At 43.1% G+C, this 22,446-nt stretch overlaps 1 protein-coding gene across 2 annotated transcripts in view; it reads left to right on the top strand.

The window, feature by feature from the left end:
* The first annotated feature begins 8,580 nt into the window (after positions 1-8,580).
* Positions 8,581-22,446, top strand: part of ubtd2 (ubiquitin domain containing 2) — a 69,992-nt gene continuing 56,126 nt past the window's right edge. The window contains exon 1 of one of the 2 annotated variants that reach the window (XM_080201643.1): positions 8,581-8,734. In XM_080201643.1, the coding sequence (XP_080057769.1) occupies positions 8,665-8,734 (70 nt within the window). In that variant the 5' untranslated portion in view covers positions 8,581-8,664. The remainder of the gene's footprint in view (positions 8,735-22,446) is intronic. The other variant, XM_080201645.1, reaches the window with a different exon arrangement.

The following is a 22,446-nucleotide window of genomic DNA, read 5'->3' as shown; positions in this document are numbered from 1 at the left end:
TATAGCCTCATTGTCCTTCTAGCCCTTTACCCCTCTCCCTTACCCTCTTTATAGTTGGAACTCAGCCCTGAATGAAAAGGGTGTTGCTCTTTATCATCACTGGGCCCTAAATCTGAGAGGTGTGTTCTCATTGCCATCTGCAGTCCGATTGGCCTTGGCAGTTTTGCCGCATGCTCTTACACCAGAAAGGGACGTCCCCCTGCAATGCCTGAGCACTAACTACCCACTCTTCCCGCAAAACCTGTGTTGACTTGATATTACCTGTCTCCCAATGACCAAGCCCTGCACTGCAATTTTACTCTTTTAGAGTGCCCAGCTAATTCCCTGGGCATCCATAACTACTTCCCACCTCCATTCAGCTAGTCTGGCCCAAATACCGTGAGCAGCCTGTGCAGACCTACAAAAATCACAACAATCCCCATTAAAAAAATTCTTAATTAGTTTTTCAACCAACTTTAATAATGAAGTAGGAGGCATCACAAAGCTGCCTTCCGACTGCCCTGATGAAAATGAAGTGGAGATGCCGGCATTGGACTGGGGTAAACACAGTAAGAAGTCTCACAACACCAGATAAAGTCCAACAGGTTTATTTGGTAGCAAAAGCCACTAGCTTTCGGAGCTAAGAAGGAGCTAAGACGAAGGAGCATCGCTCCAAAAGCTAGTGGCATTTGCTACCAAATAAACCTGTTGGACTTTAACCTGGTGTTGTGAGACTTCTTACTGATGAAAATGGCCAGCACCAAGAACAGCATTGGGAAACCAACTTATCAGCAGATGTTGGTTTTTTACAGTTCCCACCCATTGCCACTCTTACACTGGTAGGAGCCAAAAATGCCACCCTTCATCTCTTCTTTCTTGTCTTTCATTCTCTTTCATTTCCCCTTTCATTACTTAAAGTTTGAAAATGAATCGGAATCGGTTTACTTTAATGTTTTTTTTACACCAAAAGCTGTTTTCTACTTTCTCTGATTCTTTTGAATACTAATGCAGGACTGTCGACGTCTGCAAATGTTAAGAGTGACATTTATGATCAAAAAGAGTGGGAGATCACAAAATTATTTGAACAGATGGAGCTCAGTCTATTTTAAAGATTGGAATGCACAAAAATAAGCTGTATTGTTACAAAAAAACTAGATGCGTCTCACACCAAATGGGTAAAACCTGACAGATCTGTCAGTCAGTTTGAAACTTTACATTTGCCTAGTGCATGAAAATGTCCATCTAAAACAAATTATCTTTTTTTTTGTATTTGCATCTTGTCCTTCTAATGATGAGGAATCATCACAGATGCTTTCTGAAAAATCCAAAAGATTTACTGTGAAACTGTCTAAATGTCATATTGTGATCCAGATCTGGACTGAGAAATTCCTAAATCCAGCCTCCAACATGCAGTGGACAACATTTATACATCAATCACCTCCAGAGTCACTATGCTTTTGTTATTTCAGTCTATACAGTTCTTAGAATCATAGGATCCCTATAGTGCAGAAGGAGGCCATTCGGCCCATTGAGTCTAGACCAGCTCTTACCTAGGCTTATCCCATAACCCTACATAGTTATCCCGCTAGCCTATATATCTTGGGACATTAAGGGACAATTTAGCATAACCAATCAACCGAAGCTGCACATCTTTGGACTTTGGGAGGAAATCAGACCATTGGGAGGAAACCCACACAGACACAGGGAGAATGTGCAAAATCCACATGGACAGTGACCCGATGATGGAATCAAACCCGGGTCTCTGGTGCTGACAGGTAACAGTGCTAACCACTGTGCCATGTGTTGTATGATCCAGCGAACATTATATGCCTTGCACCATGTTTGTGACCCAAGCAGAAACACAGGATAGTTACAGCACAGGTGAAGGCCATTTGGCCCATCGTGACAGGGCCGAATGAGTAATTTGCTGAGTGCTATTCCCTATATTCTCTCTATAATCCTGCACATTCTTCCTTTTCATACATTATTAACTTGTTGATAAATTTTATTCATTAAATTTTTAAAAATATTTTAATCCATTTGCAAAGAATTGAAATAAAGCAAAGAAATCCTTGATAATTAAATGCCCTGTTAAATTCCACTGGGTTTCCAAGGATTTAAGCCTGCCTGGCAAGGAGCATTATTGTTACAAAGTGTAACTTAAGGAACAGCAAATAACCTCACAAGTTTTCATGACAAGATCTTGACAGTAAATGAAATGTCTCCATCAAAAGACTGCCTACCTCCACCTCTAATATTCCTCACCTCCATCCCTGTCACAGTCCATCTGTTACTGGAACAACATTTACACATCAATCACCTCCAGAGTCACTATGCCAATGCTCTTATGACTGGCCTCACATCTCCCAGTCTATAGTTTATTCAAAATTCTCTGCTCATATCTTATCCTGCACCAAGTCCCACTCATCCATCATCGCTGTCATTGCTGATCCATTCATCCTTGCATTAAAATCACTTCATGGCCTTGCAGCTCTCCACCTCTACAAACTTTTCCTGTCCTAATCCTTCTGGTCAATCCCAGGACCTTCTGGACCTCTGACTTCCATCCCTCTCACCCCTGAGGGCTGTGCCTTATGCTGTCTAAGCCCCAATTTCAAACTTGTTCTCTTTGAGGCCCTGCTTACAAACCAACTTTTGATCAAGAATTTAGAATGTGAGGCCAAATAATTGGATACAGATTTCAGGCACACTATGTTTTGGGAAGCTAGACCTCCAGTCAAACTAAGAGACTGCTCATCTCAAGATCCCCAAAAACCTGGTGAAGAAGAAGCACATTCAAATTACCTTAATTTACCCATACAAACATACAAATTAGGAGCAGGAGTAGATCATTCGGCCTCTTGATCCTGCTCCACAATCCAGTGGCTGATCTGATTGTGGCTTCAACTCCACATTCTGCCCATCCCTGATAACCTTTGACACGCATGTTAGTCAAGAATCTATCTAACTCTGCTTTAAAATATTCAACGATTGTACTTCCGCTGCTCTCCAGGAAACAGACTTCCAAACATTCACGACTGTCTGAAAGAAAACAACTCTTTTCATGTCCCATCCACACATAATGATCTGACGCTTCCCCGATAATTGTATTCCGTTCTCAAATATTTCCAGTGTCCTTATCTTCACCAGTCTTCCAACTATTGTACTCTGATTATACTCTACATGAGAGACTTTCTGATATCAGCTGACTATTACAAATTTGAACCTGTGTCCCTTTTTCCTGCTCCTACAACTTAATTTGCATTCCAGTTTATCAATCACACCCCTATTATCTGATTTCATTGACGTCTCCATATAGTTTCTTAGTTTATATCCAAATGTTCGACAATCTTCTCCACCAAATTATCAGTATGGTGGTGCAGATGAAAATATATCCTTATATTTAAAAAAAAATGAAAGAAATGCTGACCAAGCACCCACATAATGGAATCTATGGTTTCAATGCTTATATTTTTGAGGCAGACCCTAACTGAAAATAGTAACTGAAAAGAGAAAAGTGAGAAACAAAACTGACCCTTACAATTTGTAAGGAAACTAAAACTGAAACTGAGATCTGAAACCAAAACCTCAGGAGTGTCTAGAGTTGATTGAAACGATATAAGAGGAAACAAAGCTATTAGAGGTCAAATGATTCTGTGGTGCCGGCAGGCTGAAGAGTCACTGGATCCAGAAGCTCAAGATTTGATTTGATTTATTATTGTCACATGCATTAGTATACAGTAAAAAGTAATGATTCTTGCAAGCTATTCAAAGCATACCGTACATAGAGAAGGAAAGGAGAGAGTGCAGAAGATAGGGTTACAATCATAGCTAGGGTGTCATGAAAGATCAACTTAATATGAGGTAGACCCACTCAAAAGTCTGACGGCAGCAGGGAAGAAGCTGTTTTTGAGTCAGTTGATACATGACCTCAGACTTTTTTATCTGTTTCCCAACAGAAAAAGATAGAGTATGTCTGGATTGCGTACAGTCCTTAATTATGTTGGCTGCTTTTCCAAGGCAACGGGAAGTGTAGACAGAGTCAATGGATGGGAGGCTGGTTTACGTGATGGACTGGGCTTCAAAAATAGACCAATATACAGTTTCTACAGTTATTTTTGTTACTCAAAGGATAATATTAGCGGATTCATGTTATACAGTCTGTCATAAATAGTGTTGAGGAGGTTCAACAGATGTGTGCCATTTTTGTTGAAGACCCTGCCAGTGGAACTTGGATTAACAGTGCACTGTTGTCGGCTGGGGATCATGTTAAATCATAGATGAAAAGGAGCTGAAATTCTTCATGAAGGAAACAAAATTTTGGAGGGCTTTGCGACTGAGAGTCATGACTTATATGCTGAGTGCATTTGGCAAGCTAATTATCAGATCAGCCTTAGTTATTTCGTTTTATTATTATTGATTCGTGCAATGTGGACACCACTGGCTAGGTGAGCATTTGTTCTCCATTCCTAATTGAACTTGAGAAAATGGCAGTGAACTGCCTTCCTGAACATAAGAACATAAGAAATAGGAGCAGGAGTAGGCCATCTGGCCCTTCGAGCCTGCCCCGCCATTCAATAAGATCATGGCTGATCTGTCATGGCTCAGTTCCACATTCCCGCCCTCTCCCCATAATCCTTAATCCCCTCTCTTATCAAAAACCCATCAACCCGCGTCTTAAAAATATTTAGCGAGGCAGCCTCCACCACTTCAACGGGCAGAGAATTCCAGAGATTCACCACCCTTTGAGTGAAGAAATTCTTCCTCAACTCCGTTCTAAACCGCCCCCCCCTTTATCTTGAGGCTGTGCCCCCTAGTCCTACTGTCCTTTCTGAGCGGGAAGAGTCTCTCCACCTCTATCCTATCCATCCCATTCATCATCTTATACGTCTCAATGAGATCTCCCCTCATTCTTCTAAACTCTAACGAGTACAAGCCTAGTTTATTCAGCCTCTCCTCATAGCTCAACCCCCTCAACTCCGGAATCAGCCTAGTAAACCTCCTCTGCACTCCCTCCAAGGCCAAAATATCCTTGCGTAAGTACAGCGCCCAAAACTGCACACAGTACTCCAGCTGCGGCCTCACCAATGCCCCATATAGCCGCAGCAAGACCTCCCTACTTTTACATTCAATCCCCCTCACTATGAAGGCCAGCATCCCATTAGCCTTCCTGACCACCTGCTGCACCTGCAAGCTGGGTTTTTGTGACTCATGCACAAGGACCCCGAGGTCCCTCTGCACCGTCGCCTGCTGCAGTTTTTCTCCACGTAAGTAATAATCCTTCCTACCATTATTCCGACCAAAGTGGACCACCTCACACTTGCCAACATTAAATTCCATTTGCCAGTTCCTGGCCCATTCACCCAGCCTATCTAGATCCTTCCGCAGACTCTCCACACCCTCCGCGCAATTTGCCGTTCCACCAATCTTGGTGTCATCAGCAAATTTCGACACCATACACTCGGTTCCCTCCTCCAGATCATCTATATAAATGGTAAATAGCTGAGGCCCCAGCACCGACCCCTGAGGCACTCCACTAGTCACCAACCGCCAATCCGAATAGCACCCATTGACCCCCACTCTTTGCCTCCTATTTGACAACCAATCCTCTATCCATGCTAACACCCTACCCCCAACTCCATGTCCTCTGACCTTCTGCAATAACCTCTTACGAGGTACCTTGTCAAACGCCTTCTGAAAATCAAGAAAGACCACATCCACCGGCTCTCCTCTATCCACCGCCCGAGACACATCCTCATAGAACTCCAGTAAATTTGTCAGACACGACTTCCCCTTAACAAAACCATGCTGTGTCTGCTCTATCAAGCAATTCCCCTCAAGATGCCTCGCTATTTCCTCCTTGATGACGGATTCTTACCTACAACAGACATTAAACTAACCAGCCTATAATTCCGCGCCTTTTGCCTGGCACCCTTCTTAAACAACGGCGTAACATTAGCCATTTTCCAATCTTCCGGCAGTTCCCCGGAATCCAGCGACATCTGGAAAATAACCACCAAGGCATCCACTATCACTTCCGCCATTTCTTTCAGAACCCTCGGATGCATTCCATCCGGTCCTGGGGACTTGTCCACAATCAGCCCCTCCAGTCTGTCGAGCACCGCCTCTCTAGTAACAGTAATGTCATTGAGACCCTCCAGTCCTACCACCTTTCCACCTTTAACACCCGGCAAATTATTCACGTCCTCCACCGTGAAGACTGAAACAAAAAAGTTATTCAAGACCTCAGCCATTTCCCCATCCCCTACCACTAAGTCCCCCTTCTCATCCTCTAAGGGTCCAACGTTCACCCTAGCCAGCCTCTTCCTTTTTATATACTTATAAAAACTCTTGCTATCCTTTTTTATATTAAGCGCTAGCCCAGCTTCATAGTTTCTCCTACCCTTCTTTATCAATTTCTTTGTCAATCTTTGTTGACATTTAAACCTCTCCCAATCCTCTTCTCGCCCACTACTCTTAGCTACTCTAAACGCCTCCACTTTTAATTTAACACTTTCCTTCACCTCCTTCGTTATCCACGGCTTATTACCTCTCCTCCTACGGTCCTTTTTGACCATCGGAATAAATTTCTGCTGAGCACCAAGAAGGATCTCCTTAAAGATCCTCCACTGCTCCTCAGCAGACCTACCTTCCAACGCACTCCCCCAGTCCACATTCGCCAATTCCTTTCTCATCCTACCGTACTCCCCTCTGTTCAAACAAAGGACGCGTGTCCGGGAACCCACTTTCTCCTCCTCCATCTGCACCAGAAACTCCACCATACAATGATCACTCTCCCCAAGAGGATCCTTCACCACAAGGTCCCTAATTCTACCCGCCTCATTACATAACACCACTGCAGTCAGTGAGACCAACTCTCCTGGATTTTCTGGGATTGTCCCAGATTTTGGCTTTTAGTCCCACATCTCATGTGGGGCTTCTTGGGACACCATTGTCCCGATTCCCTGGGCAGTGAGTGAGAAGACTGCTTCGTCTCCTCTTGCTGCTGCTGCAAGAGGAGACTGACCAGTGCCTTTAGTGTCTGAGTATGCAACACAATGGTGGGGCAAGAAAAGAAACTAAGAAACAAAAGATGTGTGGAGTTTACGGTCTGACAGTGTTGAATTTCATATAATGTTTCAACGTGCACACTGGTGCATTAGTAAGCAAACTTTGTCACTGAATCACTTAAGGAGAAATGTCAGACATTGGGTTCAAAGGGCATCTGAAACAGGGGCAGAGAGGTTTAGTATGGGAAGTTTGAGCGCAGGATCAAACTGAAGGCAGGCCCACCAAATAATGGGACAAATAAAATCAGGGTTGCACAAGAGGCCAGCAATGGGGGAGCAAGAAGCTCACGGATAGTAATTCTCACAAGGATTTGAACAGTAGAATGAGAATGTTAAAATGGAAGTACTGCCACATTGAGTGAATATGTGGAGGTGCCAGCGTTGGACTGGGGTAAACACAGTAAGAAGTCTCACAACACCAGGTTAAAGTCCAACAGGTTTATTTGGTAGCAAAAGCCACTAGCTTTTGGAGTGCTGCCCCTTTGTCAGATGAATGGGAGTTCTATACACAAACAGGGCATATAAAGACATAAACTCAAGCTAGCACATTCTCCCCGTGTCTGCATGGGGTTCCTCTGGGTGCTTTGGTTTCCTCCCACAGTCCGAAAGGTGTGCAGATTAGGTAGATTTGCCATGCTAAATTGCCCCATTAGCCTAGCGAGGGTATCTGCATAGGTTTAGGGGAATAGGTGGGATTGTAGCCGGTGCAGACTCGATCGGACGAATGGCCTCCTTCGGCACTGTAACATTCTATGATTGTCTATTGAAGATTGGCAACATGCACGCTTGGAGATATGAAATGGGCAAAATAACTCCTTTGCAGATCACAGTAATAAAAACACAGACCCCAAAACACGACAGCGAATAAAAAGCTCAAATGATGCGGCAAACAAACTTAAGGTTAAAAAAAATCCACAGAATGACGCACGACTAACATCCAGCTACGGCTGGGAGCTCTTGTGGGGCGGGGCCACGCACGGCTTGGAGGCGGGGACACACGCACACTCAAGGGGCGGGACAATACGTGAGGAAGAAGCGGAGCCACACACACACATGCGCGCGTACGCGCGCGCGGGGCGGGGCGATAGACTGGGAGGAGGCGAGGCCACACACGAGGGCGGGGCCACACGGAAAGAAGGCGGGGCTATTCACGATACGGAGAGGGGGCGGTGCCTGTCAATGGAGACGTCGAAGGCGGGGTGGAGGGGAGGAGCAGATGCAACGGATTGGAGGTGGGGCCACACACACAGGCGAGACGATACAGAGAAGAGGCGGGGCCATTTATGGGGGGCGGGGACACACACGGGATGGCGATAGGGCCAAGTGGAAAACGGGGAGGAGCCGCCAGGGGGCCGGGCCTAGTCCCGGGCAGGGTCTGACGTTAGTGCGAACATGCGGATCGCGCGCCTGAGCCTGTCTGTCAGTCAGTGCAAGTGAGCACCGGGCCGGCCAGGGCTGCGGGGAGGACGCGCGTGTGTGTGTGTGCCCGTGCCCGCGCAAGGAGGCGGGGCGGTGGGGGGGGGACGCGCGGCCGAGGCAGTCAGTTAAGTGAGCGCCGGCCGGGGCTGCGGGCCGGGTCAGTTGGTCCGCTGTAAAAAGTGACAGGAGCTCACCCATGGGAGGGTGTGTGGGCACTCAGCATGATTCCTCAGGCAGTTTAAACGAGAATTCCGACGGCACAGGGGGTAAGAGAATGCCGCTGTCCTTCACTTTCTCTCTCTCTCCCCTTCCTGGCGATTTTCAAGTTTTTTTTAAAATTATGTAATTGAGTTGGCTCGGTGTCTGGCGACGAGTGATTAAAGTCTGAGTGTGGGCCTCACTCACACATACTCCCTCACTCCAAAACCCTCCCGAGGCCGGGTGGCCGCTGAGCCCGGGGAGAATGCTGCCTCACACCAGGGTGCCATTGCTGGGTCCTGTTCTCGGCCGTCCCCGAGCTCGGTCTGAGAGCTGCAGCTGATGCTGGTAGCCAGAGGGATGCTTTCCTTTCCCCCCGTCGAGGCAGGGATGGCACCGGATTCAGGAGCTGCTGCCTCTGCTGCTTGCTGCCTTTGTCTCTCATCGGCCCACATCTGAGCACTACTTTTCCTTACCTCGTTTGACCTAAAATCGACACGTTTTAACAGCCCATCGAGATGTTGTCGCGGTGTTTTAGTGATCGAGTTGAAGACTTGGTGTACAATTAACGTGAGACGCCACTCTTGATTCTTAAAAAATGTTGTATTCCCTTTGTTCTCCTTTGTTCGGTCCTATTAATTTTGGTGTGGCGTTGCAATGTTTACAGTTTGCCGCAGATCGTTAAGTGTTTTGTTGTGTGGTAACTTTTGTTTCCAAGTCTGCGTCTTTTTATTAAATGCAATGAAAGCAGTAAAGTTGGGTGGTAGAGCTATCCAAATATTGCTGCTCTTCTTGCAGCACCAAGCCTAACTTAATGATTTGGGCATCTCGTAAACTGTATAATTCAACAGTCTTGCACGTGTGTTCAAGCTTGGAAGTAAAAACAGAACTACTAAACCGACTAGCACATAAAACAATTAAATAACGCAGTCTGTACTGCAAGTAATTCAGCTCCCCTTTCATTCCATTGATGTTTTGACTTAGTCAAGTTGTCAATCACGCAAAAGAATGTCTGAAAATGTGGAAGGGAGTAGTATTGTCAGTAGGATGACATGATTTGTGTTCTTATTTAAAAGGAAGATTGGCAAACTATTTTTCATGGCTGGCTAAACTACTCCATAATACATCCAGAGAAGGGGCAAATTTGGCATGCTGCATATCTAACTGGAGTTTTCAAATTGCAGACTTTTTACTAAAAGAAGGAAGGATATGCTGGACTATTTTTAATGAAAGATGAACTGATGTACAGTTGCATTATTGTTTTCTAGAAAATATGTACATTGTAACATTTTTCTATCATCTTTCACCACCAAACTATTCCCCCCCACCCTCCCCCAAACAAAACCCATCTGGCCTCTCTGTGTGTGTGTGTGTGTGTGTGTGTGTGGTGGCCTACTTTCTGAGGCTTGTTGATGCTTGCTATTCAGTGATCCTTACCTTCACAGTTACAAGTTCCACAACTATAAAATGCTTCATTGCCCCGATGAGAACTGGTAACATTTATCTCCCAAATGTAACAGACCTTACATGAACGACATTGGGATCTGAACTCAATAGTGCCTTGAATGAATGCCCAGGCTGATATATTGGAATTTCATACAGAACTGTTCATAGAGTATATTTTTCATTTCAGTGGTATATAAAGCTAGTATAGTGCTGTCATATCACAGGTTCTTTCAATTTAAATTAATATTTCTGAAAAAGATACTTCTGCATTCACTACTTGGTGAGGATTCTATTTTGGGTGGATGAGAATTTCCATTAGAGCTTTTAAACTTATGCTGTAGTCAGATATTTCTTTAGTGCTACATTGTCACATATTGTGTAATTTGCCATGTTCACAGTGGAGCAAATGATGAGAACACTATACTAGTCTAAATGCATGTGTCGAGGGCCAGAATTCCAATAAAACTACCTTTGTAGTGGGTAGAGACAAAAATGCACATTAATCGTAATCACTTGAGTTCACTTGTTTATTCTTCCTCTTCGTCATTGATTTCTAAAATAGCAACAAAGTATTCCCATTTGTGTGCATCCAAAAAGATATAACATAGGTAGATGTTTTTGAGGGAAGAAATACTTCGAAGAAATTTGGAAACTTTTTTTTGAAAAAAAAAGACAATGGTAAGTGCTGTTAAAATAACTGGGGAAATTATTGCCATTGTTGTATTTGAATACAGTTGCAGAAGAGTATGAAGGTGTAAGGTGGGGGAGAATTTATGATTGACTGGGAGCTCAGCATAAAATCACATGACTTTGAGGTAGTCCATTTTTGTCACACTCAAACCATTTCCGCAATAATTATTATTCAGTTTGTTTTTGGAGACTTGAGCAATTGAACATATTAATTTTTCAAAATAAAAGTTTTAGTTCATGTAATTGAATTGCAATGTTGAGGGAACATTTCCTGCATCTACATTGTAATAAGCTGAGGAGATTGCTCTTTTTCCCTTTAAGTGCAACAATTTATGGAGCAAGCACTTTGTATTAATGATATTACTTCTCATCCCAAGAGATTTTGTTTTAGTTCATTGATTGTGAAGGACTTTAGAAAGTTTTGAGTTATAACAGATGTTATGGAACATCTGTGTAAATGCTGTTTTCTTCTCTTGTCACTTTTTGTTTCATCATGTTTATTATTTGGTCATATTGCCTGTAGCCCTACAGACTTAGTTTATTCTTTAATTTATTCCATGCATTGAGACATAAATACAAATTTCAAGTCCAGATTCCAGTGACTTAGATCCGATTGTGCCCATTGGATATTTTACTAAAAATTCAACAGTGATTGTAAAACAAAAATAGAACACAGTAATGTAATGCTGAAACAGTAAACATAAGCATACATTAATTATACTAACATTTCACATCTCGTTTGTGACAAGTTCAGCACAAAAATGACATGTTTGTCTTTCTCATGCCTCATACTGAAAATAGTTTAGGTAGGTCATAAGCCAAAGGTGGGAACGCTATTCCATAGGGATCGATACTGGCTCCACTGCTGTTTTCCATTTAATATAAGCAATTTATAATTGGAAGTACAATTTCAAAATTTGTGGATGACATCAAATTTGGGATTATACCATAATAATTTGTGAGATTTAAGCCAGAAATGTGGAGTGGATAATCCATTTAAGCTCCTCCGAGATTTCCAACACCCCAAATGCAAGTTGTTGGCCAATTTGATTCAGTGATATCAAAAATGGCTAAACGCAATAGATTCAGCAAAGGCCACGAGTCCCGACAACAGCTTGGCCATAGCACACAAAACTTGTGCTCCAGAAATTGCTGCACCTTGAGCCAAGCCGTTCCAGTACTGACAACGTTGACATCTTATCCAATAAAATAGGAAAATGTCCCACTTGTGTTCCACCTACAAAAAATAGGATACATCTAATGCTGCTAATCACCTCCGCATCAGCCTATCTCAATCATCAGCTAAGTGACGGAAGGATTACTCTAGATTGCTCCTTTTCCATGTCAATTGCCAACCCAAACCTTAAGATGGTATGATCACTATTTCCTCAAAGTTCCCCTACTGTCACTTGACCCACCTCCTTCCCACGCACCAAATTTCCAGCAATGCCTCATTCTCATTGGACTGGAGTTAAAAAATGTAGAAAATTCTCCTGTTCCAGTTCATAAACTTTTCCTCCTTTACAGTATTATTACCATAATTTCTATTAGGACAATTAAAGTCATAATTATTCAGTAGCTTTTGCATCTCTGTAGTTTCCTTGCAAATTTACTAATCTGTATCTTTCCCACTAGTTGGCCTATAGAAAACCCCTAGTGTAATGACACACATTGCTTCCTAGCTCTAACCAAAGAGATTGTCCTTGATCCATCTAAGACATCCTTTCCAATGTTTAATATTCTCCTTTTAATCCGTACTTCCATTCCTCCTTAATCAATACTTCCATTCCTCTTTCTTTTATCCTTCCCTATGTTTCCTGAACACATTGTGTCCAGCAATATTTAGTATTCAAGCTTTCTCTTTTATGAGCCAGGTTTCCATTATCACCACCATAATATCATATTCCTACTTGGCAATATGCACTTGCAGCTCACAAGTTTATTTATTATGTTCCGCATACATGTCTAATGTAGGCCTTATTGAATTCCCTGTTTCTCTGACCCTACAACTTTACTATTTCTTGCTGTAGTGCTTTTTCTCATTTTTTTTTTGTTCACCTTGTTTTTTCTATGTCATGTTTCATTTCGTTTCCCACTGCCCTGTCCCGCCAACTTAATTTACTATGTCTGTTAATATGTAGGATTAAATTGTATATGTATTTTAATCAAATTGATTAATATTTGAATGTCTGTCCTGCTTAAATAATGGATTAAGTACAATAGTTGGAGGGCTAACATTTTCATTGCAAAAACATATGTATTGTATGTTTTGTGACAGAACATGAACTTGCCATTTCGTTTCTTAAAGCTGTTATGTGCCATTCAACGAGTTCATAGCTGACTTGTGATCTAACTCCGTGTACTCATCTTTGGCTATCTTCCTTATTACGCATGTCCGACAAAAATACACCAATCTCAGTTTTTAAATTAACAATTGTCATTGCAGAAGAGTTCCAAACTTCTAATACCTTTGGTATGTAGAAAGTATTTCCAAATTTCACTCCTGAAAGGTCTAGCTCTAATTTTTTGAATATGCTGCCTCATCTTAAATTCATCTTGAAAACTTTTAATATCTCATAACTCAGCCTTTTAGGATTTATTAACGCCTTGTGTTATGCAGTTTCAATTATGAGACCAAGAGACATAGGAACAAAAATGGCCATTTGCCACATTGAGTCTGCTCCACCATTGAATGAGATCATGACTGAACTGAAATGATAATCCTCAACTCCACTTTCCCGCCTTATCCCCGTAACCCTGATTACTGTTTAAAAGTCTGTCTATCTCAGACTTAGGGTTTATTTGGTAGCAAAAGCCACTAGTTTTCAGAACGCTTGCTGCTCCTTCCTTATGTGAGTGGGAGTTCTGTTCACATAAAGACACGAACTCAATTTACAAAATGATGGTTGGAATGCGAGTCTTTACAGGTAATCAAGTCTTAAAGGTACAATGTGAACGGAGAGAACATTAAGCACAGGTTAAAGAGATGTGTATTGTCTCCAGACAGGACAGTTAGTGAGATTTTGCAAGCCCAGGCAAGTCATGGGGGTTAGATAGTGTGACGTGAACCCAAGATCCCAGTTGAGGCCGTCCTTGCATGCGGAACTTGGCTATCAGTCTCTGCTCAGCGACTCTGTGCTGTTGTGTATCGTGAAGGCCACCTTGGAGAACGCTTAACCGAATATCAGAGGCCAAGTGCCCACGACCGCTGAAGTGTTCCTCAACAGGAGGAGAACACTCTCTTGCCTGGTGATTGTCGAGTGTGCTCATTTATCTGCTTTCGTAGTGTCTGCATGGTCTCGCTAATCTACGATATCTTCGGAGCCTTCAACATGTCATTGATGAAGGCGAATATCTCGCCAATGCCTCACACCCCCACTTCTTGCCTTCAAACAACTGCACAACCTTAAACGGACCATTGTCTGCAGCAAACTACCCAGCCTTCAGAAGAACAGTGACCACGACACCACACAACCCTGCTACAGCAACCTCTGCAAGACGTGCCAGATCATCAACACGGATCCCATCATTTCACATGAGAACACCATCCACCAGGTACACGGTACGTACTCTTGCAACTTGGCCAAACTCAGCATCTTTTGTTTAATTGACCATGGGATGTGGGTGTCACTGGCTGGGCCACCATTTATCACCCATCCCTAGGGGTGTTTAAAAATCAGCCAGATTGCTGTAGATCTGGAGTCACATGTAGGCCAGAGCAGGTAAGAATGATAGATTTCCTTCACTAAAGGACATTAGTGAACCAGATGGGTTTTACGACAATGACTTTAAGGTCACCGTTGGATTTTTAGTTCCAGAATTTTACTGAATTCAATTTTCACCATGGTAGGATTCGAACTGGATATTCACTGCATTGCACTGAATCTACGGATTACTAGCCCAGCGACAGTACCATTATGCCACTCCTTCTACTCTGATAAGCCCCCTGAGCATCCTGTATGTCTCAACAAGAAGGGTTTTAAGAAGGGTGGCAGACAAAAGGCGGGGAATTATAGGCCGGTTAGTTTAACGTCTGTTGTAGGAAAAATGTTAGAATCCGTGATCAAGGAGAAAATAGCGAGGCATCTTGAGGAGAATTGTTTGGTAGAGCAGACGCAGCACGGTTTCGTTAAGGGGAAGTCGTGTCTGACGAATTTGTTGGAGTTCTATGAGGATGTGTCTAGGGCGGTGGATAGAGGAGAGCCGGTGGATGTGGTCTTTCTTGATTTCCAGAAGGCGTTTGACAAGCTGCCTCACAAGAGGTTATTGCAGAAGGTAAGGGGGCATGGAGTTGGGGGTAGGGTGTTAGCGTGGATAGAGGATTGGCTGTCAAATAGGAGGCAGAGAGTGGGGGTCAATGGGTGCTATTCAGATTGGCGGTTGGTGACTAGTGGAGTGCCCCAGGGGTCGGTGCTGGGGCCTCAGCTATTCACCATTTATGTAGATGATCTGGAGGAGGGAACCGAGTGCATGGTGTCGAAATTTGCTGATGACACCAAGATTGGTGGAACGGCAAATTGTGCGGAGGGTGTGGAGAGTCTGCAGAAGGATCTAGATAGGCTGGGCAAATGGGCCAGAAAATGGCAAATGGAATTTAATGTTGGCAAATGTGAGGTGGTCCACTTTGGTAGGAAGGACTATTACTTACGTGGCAAAAAACTGCAGCATGCGACGATGCAGAAGGACCTCGGGGTCCTTGTGCATGAGTCACAAAAACCCAGCCTGCAGGTGCAGCAGGTGGTCAGGAAGGCGAATGGGATGCTGGCCTTCATAGTGAGGGGGATTGAATATAAAAGTAGGGAGGTCTTGCTGCAGCTGTATAGGGCACTGGTGAGGCTGCAGCTGGAGTACTGTGTGCAGTTTTGGTCGCCGCACTTGCGCAAGGATATTTTGGCCTTGGAGGGAGTGCAGAGGAGGTTTACTAGGCTGATTCCGGAGTTGAGGGGGTTGAACTATGAGAGGCTGAATAAACTAGGTTTGTACTCGTTAGAGTTTAGAAGAATGAGGGGAGATCTCATTGAGACATATAAGATGTTGAATGGGATGGATAGGATAGAGGTGGAGAGGCTCTTCCCGCTCAGAGGACAGTAGGACTCGAGGGCACAGCCTCAGGATTAAGGGGGGGCTGTTTAGAACGGAGTTGAGGAGGAACTTCTTCACTCAAAGGGTGGTGAATCTCTGGAATTCTCTGCCCGTTGAAGTGGTGGAGGCTGCCTCGCTCAATATTTTTAAGACGCAGGTTGATAGGTTTTTGATAGGCAAGGGGATTAAGGGTTGTGGGGAGAGGGCGGGAATGTGGAACTGAGCCACTACAGATCAGCCATGATCTTTTTGAATGGTGCGACAGGCTCGAGGGGCTAGATGGCCTACTCCTGCTCCTATTTCTTATGTAAGTCCTTATGTAACAAGGTAACCTCTAATTCTCCTAAAGTCCCAATCTCTTGTAGGAAGGTCTTTCATACCTGGGATGAACCTAGTGAAATTTCACTGGATTGCCTCTAATGTCAATCAAGCTTTCTTGAGAGAAGGGGAACAAAACTTTTCACAGTATTCCGGGTGTGGTCTAACTTGTGCCTACTAGAGTTTCAGCAAGACTTCTTTATTTTTATACTCCATTCCCTTTGAGATGAAGGCCAACATCCCATTTGTTTTCCTTATTACCTGCTGAGCTTTTTGTGATTTTTTTTTTTGCACAGTGACCCCCAAATTCTTCTGAGTTGTAGCTTTCTGTAGGCTTTCTCCATTTAAATAATATTCAGCTCCTTTATTCCGACCAAAGTGTATAACTGCATGTTTAACTAATATTATATTTCATTTGCCAAACTTTTGCTCACTCATTTAACCAGCTTTGTAGTGTTCTATCCAAATCAAATTTAAAATGAATTAACTTAATTTTTTTTTAGTTGTTTGCTCATTTGCAGGTACATTGTGTGTGATAGAATTATAGAGTGGAAGTCAAACAGTTCTTGTCAGCATGAAATATTTTGGTTACAATATGCTGAGCGTTTTTTTTTGGGATTCCAGCAATTCATTTTACACAGGTTGTTATATTGGTATTGTTGCCTTGTCATATTTTAAAATTGATTCTTCAGGAAACTGCAGTCAGGATATATTTCTCTGAGAACTACATAAGACGCCAGTACATCCATTGACTTAATTTGTCATTTGATACCACATGGCTCTCTGCAGGGATGTACCAATAAAATAATTATTTATTTTAGTTAAAATATAATAGAACCATAGAAAATTACAGCAAAAACAGGCCTTTTGGCCTTTCTTGTCTGTGCTGAACCATTTTTTGCCTATGGTTTATTATTTTTCAGTGGGTCTTCTACAGTTCTTAATTGAACCACCAATATATTTTTGCAGTGTCAACTATCTAGTAACTAAGCTACTAGTGATCAAAATTGAGCTTTTCATGTACTGTGCTGTTGAAGCATTATCTGTATCTCTATAACTCACAAGGTGCAGATGTATGGAGAGGCTTTTGGAATACTTTACTTTGAATTATCCAAAGGTTAATGGATTTGTTGCTGTGATATTTTTGGAGAGTGGATTCCATGTCATGCATGGCTTCATTTTCTTGAGCTTGTAGTGTTCTGCTGTTTTGATATTTTGATGAGAACGTTGCAATAATGCTAATTGTTCCATGCAGTAAAGCTGCTTTTTACATTGCATTATTAGTAATGAGGAATATTGTAATGCTACCTTCCTAATTTACTGAGCAGCCAGTCTTGCAAATTAATTGCATGTGCTGCTTTTTATTTTGGACATGTCAAGACCTAAGAAAATGAATAAGAAAAGGCAAGCAGCTCCACCAAAGGATGCCCCATATTGTCATAGTTCAAGTTATGCATGCCACAACCCACCATCCACCCATTCCAACAAACCAACTAGCCACACAAGCCAATCTCTCTAACCCCTCAAGCCACAAGTTCCTGGAGTCCACTATAACTGGGAGACATATCTGCAGCACTCTACCTACTTCTTATATCTAGTGGGACAGCGATGGTCCTTTTTTTGAATATTCTGTATTCACTGTAAGCAACAACTTCTTCCAAAACTCAAAGAAAGAAAACACCTCCTTGCATCTAATCTGATATTTTGCTTATGTAAGTCACACCTAGTCCATCACCTCTGCTTGCTGACCTTCATTGGTTTCTACTCCACCAATAACAATATTTTGACTGTATTACAGGAAGATATATTAGGGCAAATGAATGAAAGGCTTGGTCAAAGCTACTTTTAAGGATCATGTTAAAAGAGAAATCTGGAGGTTTGGAAGGCTGAAGACACAGCCGCTAGTGATGAGTGAGAAAAAATCAGGATGCACAAGATACTGGAGTTGGAGTAGTGCAGCTGTTGGCTGGAGGCAATCACAATGATAGGGAGGGCCATGGCCATGAACTTTGAAAAAGGGTGATAATTTTAAAATCAAAACATTCCTCATCTGGGTGCCAGTGTAAGTCATTGAACACATTGAGGGGAGAACTCTGAGGTAGGATGCCAATAGAAGAGTTTTGGGTAATCTCAATTTATGCAGGCAAGAAGCTTGGATGTTAGCCATAGTTAGGTCGGGGGTAACAAAAGCATTGATGAGGTTTTCCACAGCATAAGAGCTGAGGCAGAAATGGTTTTTAAAATTCTCATGTTCAAGTACCCCGTGTTGCTCATCACTAGTTACAACATAGTCATGCTGCAGCCAACCTCCCCTTTTTTTTGATGTCTGCTTGTTTAAAGTGCCCTAAGCTTTCAACTGTTTTGTGCAGCTGTGCACATGTGGCAACTCCCAAGAGGCCAAATTGTGCTCTGCAGCACAGGAACTTCCAGATGGTCATATTGCTGAGACAGAACATTGGCATTTCTTCAATTCTGACCTCTTATGTCCCCAACTTTCTTTGTGCCACCATTGGCCTTCAGCTGTGCTATGCTTTGGAATTCCCACCTATTGGAAGCACAGGAGAAAAAGACAAATGAACTTCTCTTTAAAAACAGAGATCAGATCTAGGAGACTGGCAATGATAAGTCCCAGTTAGGACTCATCAATCTTTGCACATCCATCAGTCCTGAGAAAGCGGCACATGCACAATTCATTCATTTTCTGATCTTTGGTGGTTTTGCACATATGCCTGCTGGTGAATGGTCATACGTGAGCAGTTAGGTTCAATGTCTATGCTAAATGGCCCTGTGCGTGTGCATATTTTGGACTTTTCTGTTTTTTGTTTGTAAAGAGCTCTGCACCTGTGTAGAAGAAACAAAAATAGAAGTGTACCAACACAAGTGTCAAGTGACGAGGAAGAAAGCACCATTACACAGAGAGGCACTGTAGAGAGATGTCCCAAAAGAAAGGAAAAAAGTTCCAAAAACCAAAGATTGGGACAGAAAGATCCCAGAAAGACCTTGAAATCAGGGGAAAATATAGGAAGCTAAATGAGGTCCTGTGCAGTGAAGTTACAAGTATACGGTAGGGCTCCAAATTAAAGAGAAAAGCTGCAGGAAAGTAACGTAAAACAAAATAGGCTTGTGGGAAGATCTGAGGAAATGCGAGAGTTCAATGACTCCTTACTGCAGGTAGTGAGGCAGTGGCATTCTGTTTGATATGGTCAAGTAAAGTGCATGGAAGGCAAAGCACGTGCATGAGGTATATTGGAAAGAGAGATTGAAACCCTGATGGTAGATCCTTCTTGATGACGTCTGAGACAAAGTGTCATTTGGGGAAGATGTCAAGATGAGTCTGCTGAGAATGGAGATTGGAAACTCTTGTGAGAGATGGAGGCATCTTGATCTCACACTCTCCACCCACTGGATTGGTGGAGTGGGGTCAAAATACCATGAGAATTGAAAAGAAAAGTTCATTTTGGTATGAATGCGCTTTCTGAATTTAACTGGCCTTCTCCGCTGATGAAATGGGGTGGGAAATTGAAATGCCAGTGATGGAAAGCCCTCGATACCTCAGAGTTAATCTTTTGTTCTGGTCAGGATGCCGAGATCTCTCTAGGTGGCCTTGTGGGGGCTCTATGCGGCCCTGCCTCGCCAGAGAGATGGTGTACATTCATTTACTTTCTTTTGACGAAGAGGCCCAGATTCTAGAGTGAAGCTGGTGAGCTTCATGCCAGTTTCAATCTGACCCTGAACACGTAGAGAAATTTTGATGATTCCCCTAAGTTTTTGAGACCAGTCGGTGCTCAGTGTGAGGAGTGGCCTGGGAGAGTTCATAGAAACCCCACAGTGCAGAAAGAGGCCATTTGGCCCATGGAGTCTGCACTGACCACAATCCCATGCAGTCCCTACATATTTTCCCCACTAATCCTTCTAACCTACACATCTCAACACGAAGGGGCAACTTTTAAGCATAGCCAATCAACCTAACCCACACATCTTTGAAATGTGGGAGGAAACTGGAGCACATGGAGGAAACCCACGCAAACATGGGGAGAATGTGCAAACTCCAAACAGACAGTGACCCAAGCCAGGAATCGAACCCAGGTCTCTAGAGCTGTGAAGCAGCAGTGCTAACCACTGTGCTACCGTGCTGCTCCGTGCCATGCTGTCTGTGGAGTTTGCATGTTCTTCCCATGTCTGTTGATGAGAGATCCATGGCATCTATTTTGGGTGGATTCCATAATTTGGTTTCAAAGTATGGCGTGTGGGTTTACGTGGAATGTAGACTTCTGCAAACATTAGAATAGAAAATAGATTTTGTAACTTGTCATCCTTACTAATTTGAATGTATCTGTAAAAAGTATGAGTAGGCTGAAGGAATAGCGTAACATAGTTCATTTCTTGCTTTAAAATGATTTCTTTTCTTTGAAGTTCATCACTAGGCTCCTGTGACTCTGTTCAGTAACAGCCCTCCATGTTTCTAAACAAAAGATAAATTCTAACTTTTATCAAGCCAGGTTCTACCCTAGGATCTGAGTGTTCAGTGGTAACATCAGCCAGCATTGTTGCACACCTTAAATCTCTCTGCATCTCCACTGCCCTTTAAGACAGTCCTTACAAGCTGCCTTTTTTCCCAGTCATTTAATTGCTCTCCTAATGTTTCCCTTGGTTAGATGTCAAATGTTCATAGCTGATTAAACTCCTGTAAAGTAAGTTCATCAAACATGCCATAAGAAATAGGAACAGTAGGCCATTCAGCCCTTCAAGCCTGCTGTGCCATTTAATAAGACCATGGTTGATCTAACACTGAGTCCACTCTCCACTGTCTTATTGCCATAACCCTTAAAACTCTTACTGATTAAAAATCTATCAATCTCAGGCTTGAAAATATTCAAGGACTTGGAATCACGGTGGTTAGCACTGCTGCCTCATGGCGCTCCAGGTTCACTTCCAGCCTTGGGTTGCTGTCTGTGGAGTTTGCATGTTCTTCCCATGTCTGTGTGGGTTTCCTCCAGGATGTTCCAGTTCCCTCCCAGAGTACAAATATGTGTTGGTTTGGTGAATTAGCCATGCTGAATTGCCCCTTTATGTCCCAAGATGTGTAGGTGGGGGGATAAGCAAGGTAAATGTGGGGGATTGTGAGAATGGGCCTAAATAGGATTCTCTGTCCCAGTTGGTGCATTCTTGATGGATCGAATGGCTTCCTGCATTGTAGGGATTCCATGATTCGGCCTCCATAGTTCCCTGGAGTAAAGAATTCCAAAGATTCACTGCCTTGAGAGAAAAAATATCTTCAAGTCCATCTTAAATGAGCACCCCCTTATTCTTTCTAGTTTCTGGTCCTATCCTCTCTCATACCTCCTAACATTTACACTGCAATAAGCCCCCTAAGAATCTTATGTTTCAGTCATTTCACCTCCTATTCTTTTAAATTCCAGGGAATACAGACCTAACCTGTTTAATCTTCCCTCCATACGACGACAGTCCCTCCATATGACGACAGTCCCTCCATACGACGACAGTCCCTCCATACGACGACAGTCCCTCCATACGACGACAGATCATCCTAGTAGTTCTCCTGTGTACTGTCTCCAGTGAAATATACCCTTCCTTAAATAAGGGGTCCAAAACTGTACCTGTGTTCTCAATGTGGCCTCATCAGTACCTTGTACAGTTCCAGCAACATCTCTTTTACTTTTATTTCAAGGAGGCTCGAGTATAAAAGCTAGCTTTGCATTTGCCTTCCCTATTACCTTCTGCACCAGTATGCTAGCTTTCTGGGTTTCATGAACAAGGATGTAAATGCAAACTGTTGTTAAAGTCTGTGCGTTGTGTAATAAATGTTTTAGCTCTTAAACCCTGTTAGGCTCTTTCAGCCTATTTTGTGTCACCCATGGCTCAACTGGTAGCATTCTTGTCTTAGAGTCACAAGGTTCAGGGTTAGGGTTCAAGTTCCACTTTAACGCCTGAGCACGAAAATCAAGGCTAATATTTCAGTGTAGTACTAAGAGAGTGCTGCATTGTCAGAGAGATATTAAACCAAGATCTCACCTGATCTAAGTAAGCAAAAGACTGCTGGAATCTGAAACAGTGTTGGAAAAACTCAGCAGGTCTGGCAGCTTCTATCCTTGATGTGGAGGTGCTGGCGTTGGACTAGGGTAAACGGCAAGAAGTCTCAACACCAGGTTAAAGTCCAACAGGTTTATTTGGTAGCACAAGCCACTAGTTTTCAGAGCGCTGCTCCTTCATCATCTGGTGAGTC

This window comes from Carcharhinus amblyrhynchos, chromosome 13, assembly GCF_965287045.1.
Source record: "Carcharhinus amblyrhynchos chromosome 13, sCarAmb.v2.hapA, whole genome shotgun sequence".
In the NCBI taxonomy this organism is placed as follows: domain Eukaryota; kingdom Metazoa; phylum Chordata; class Chondrichthyes; order Carcharhiniformes; family Carcharhinidae; genus Carcharhinus; species Carcharhinus amblyrhynchos.
Note: the sequence above shows the minus strand (reverse complement) of the source record. Positions and strands in the feature narration are given on the sequence as shown.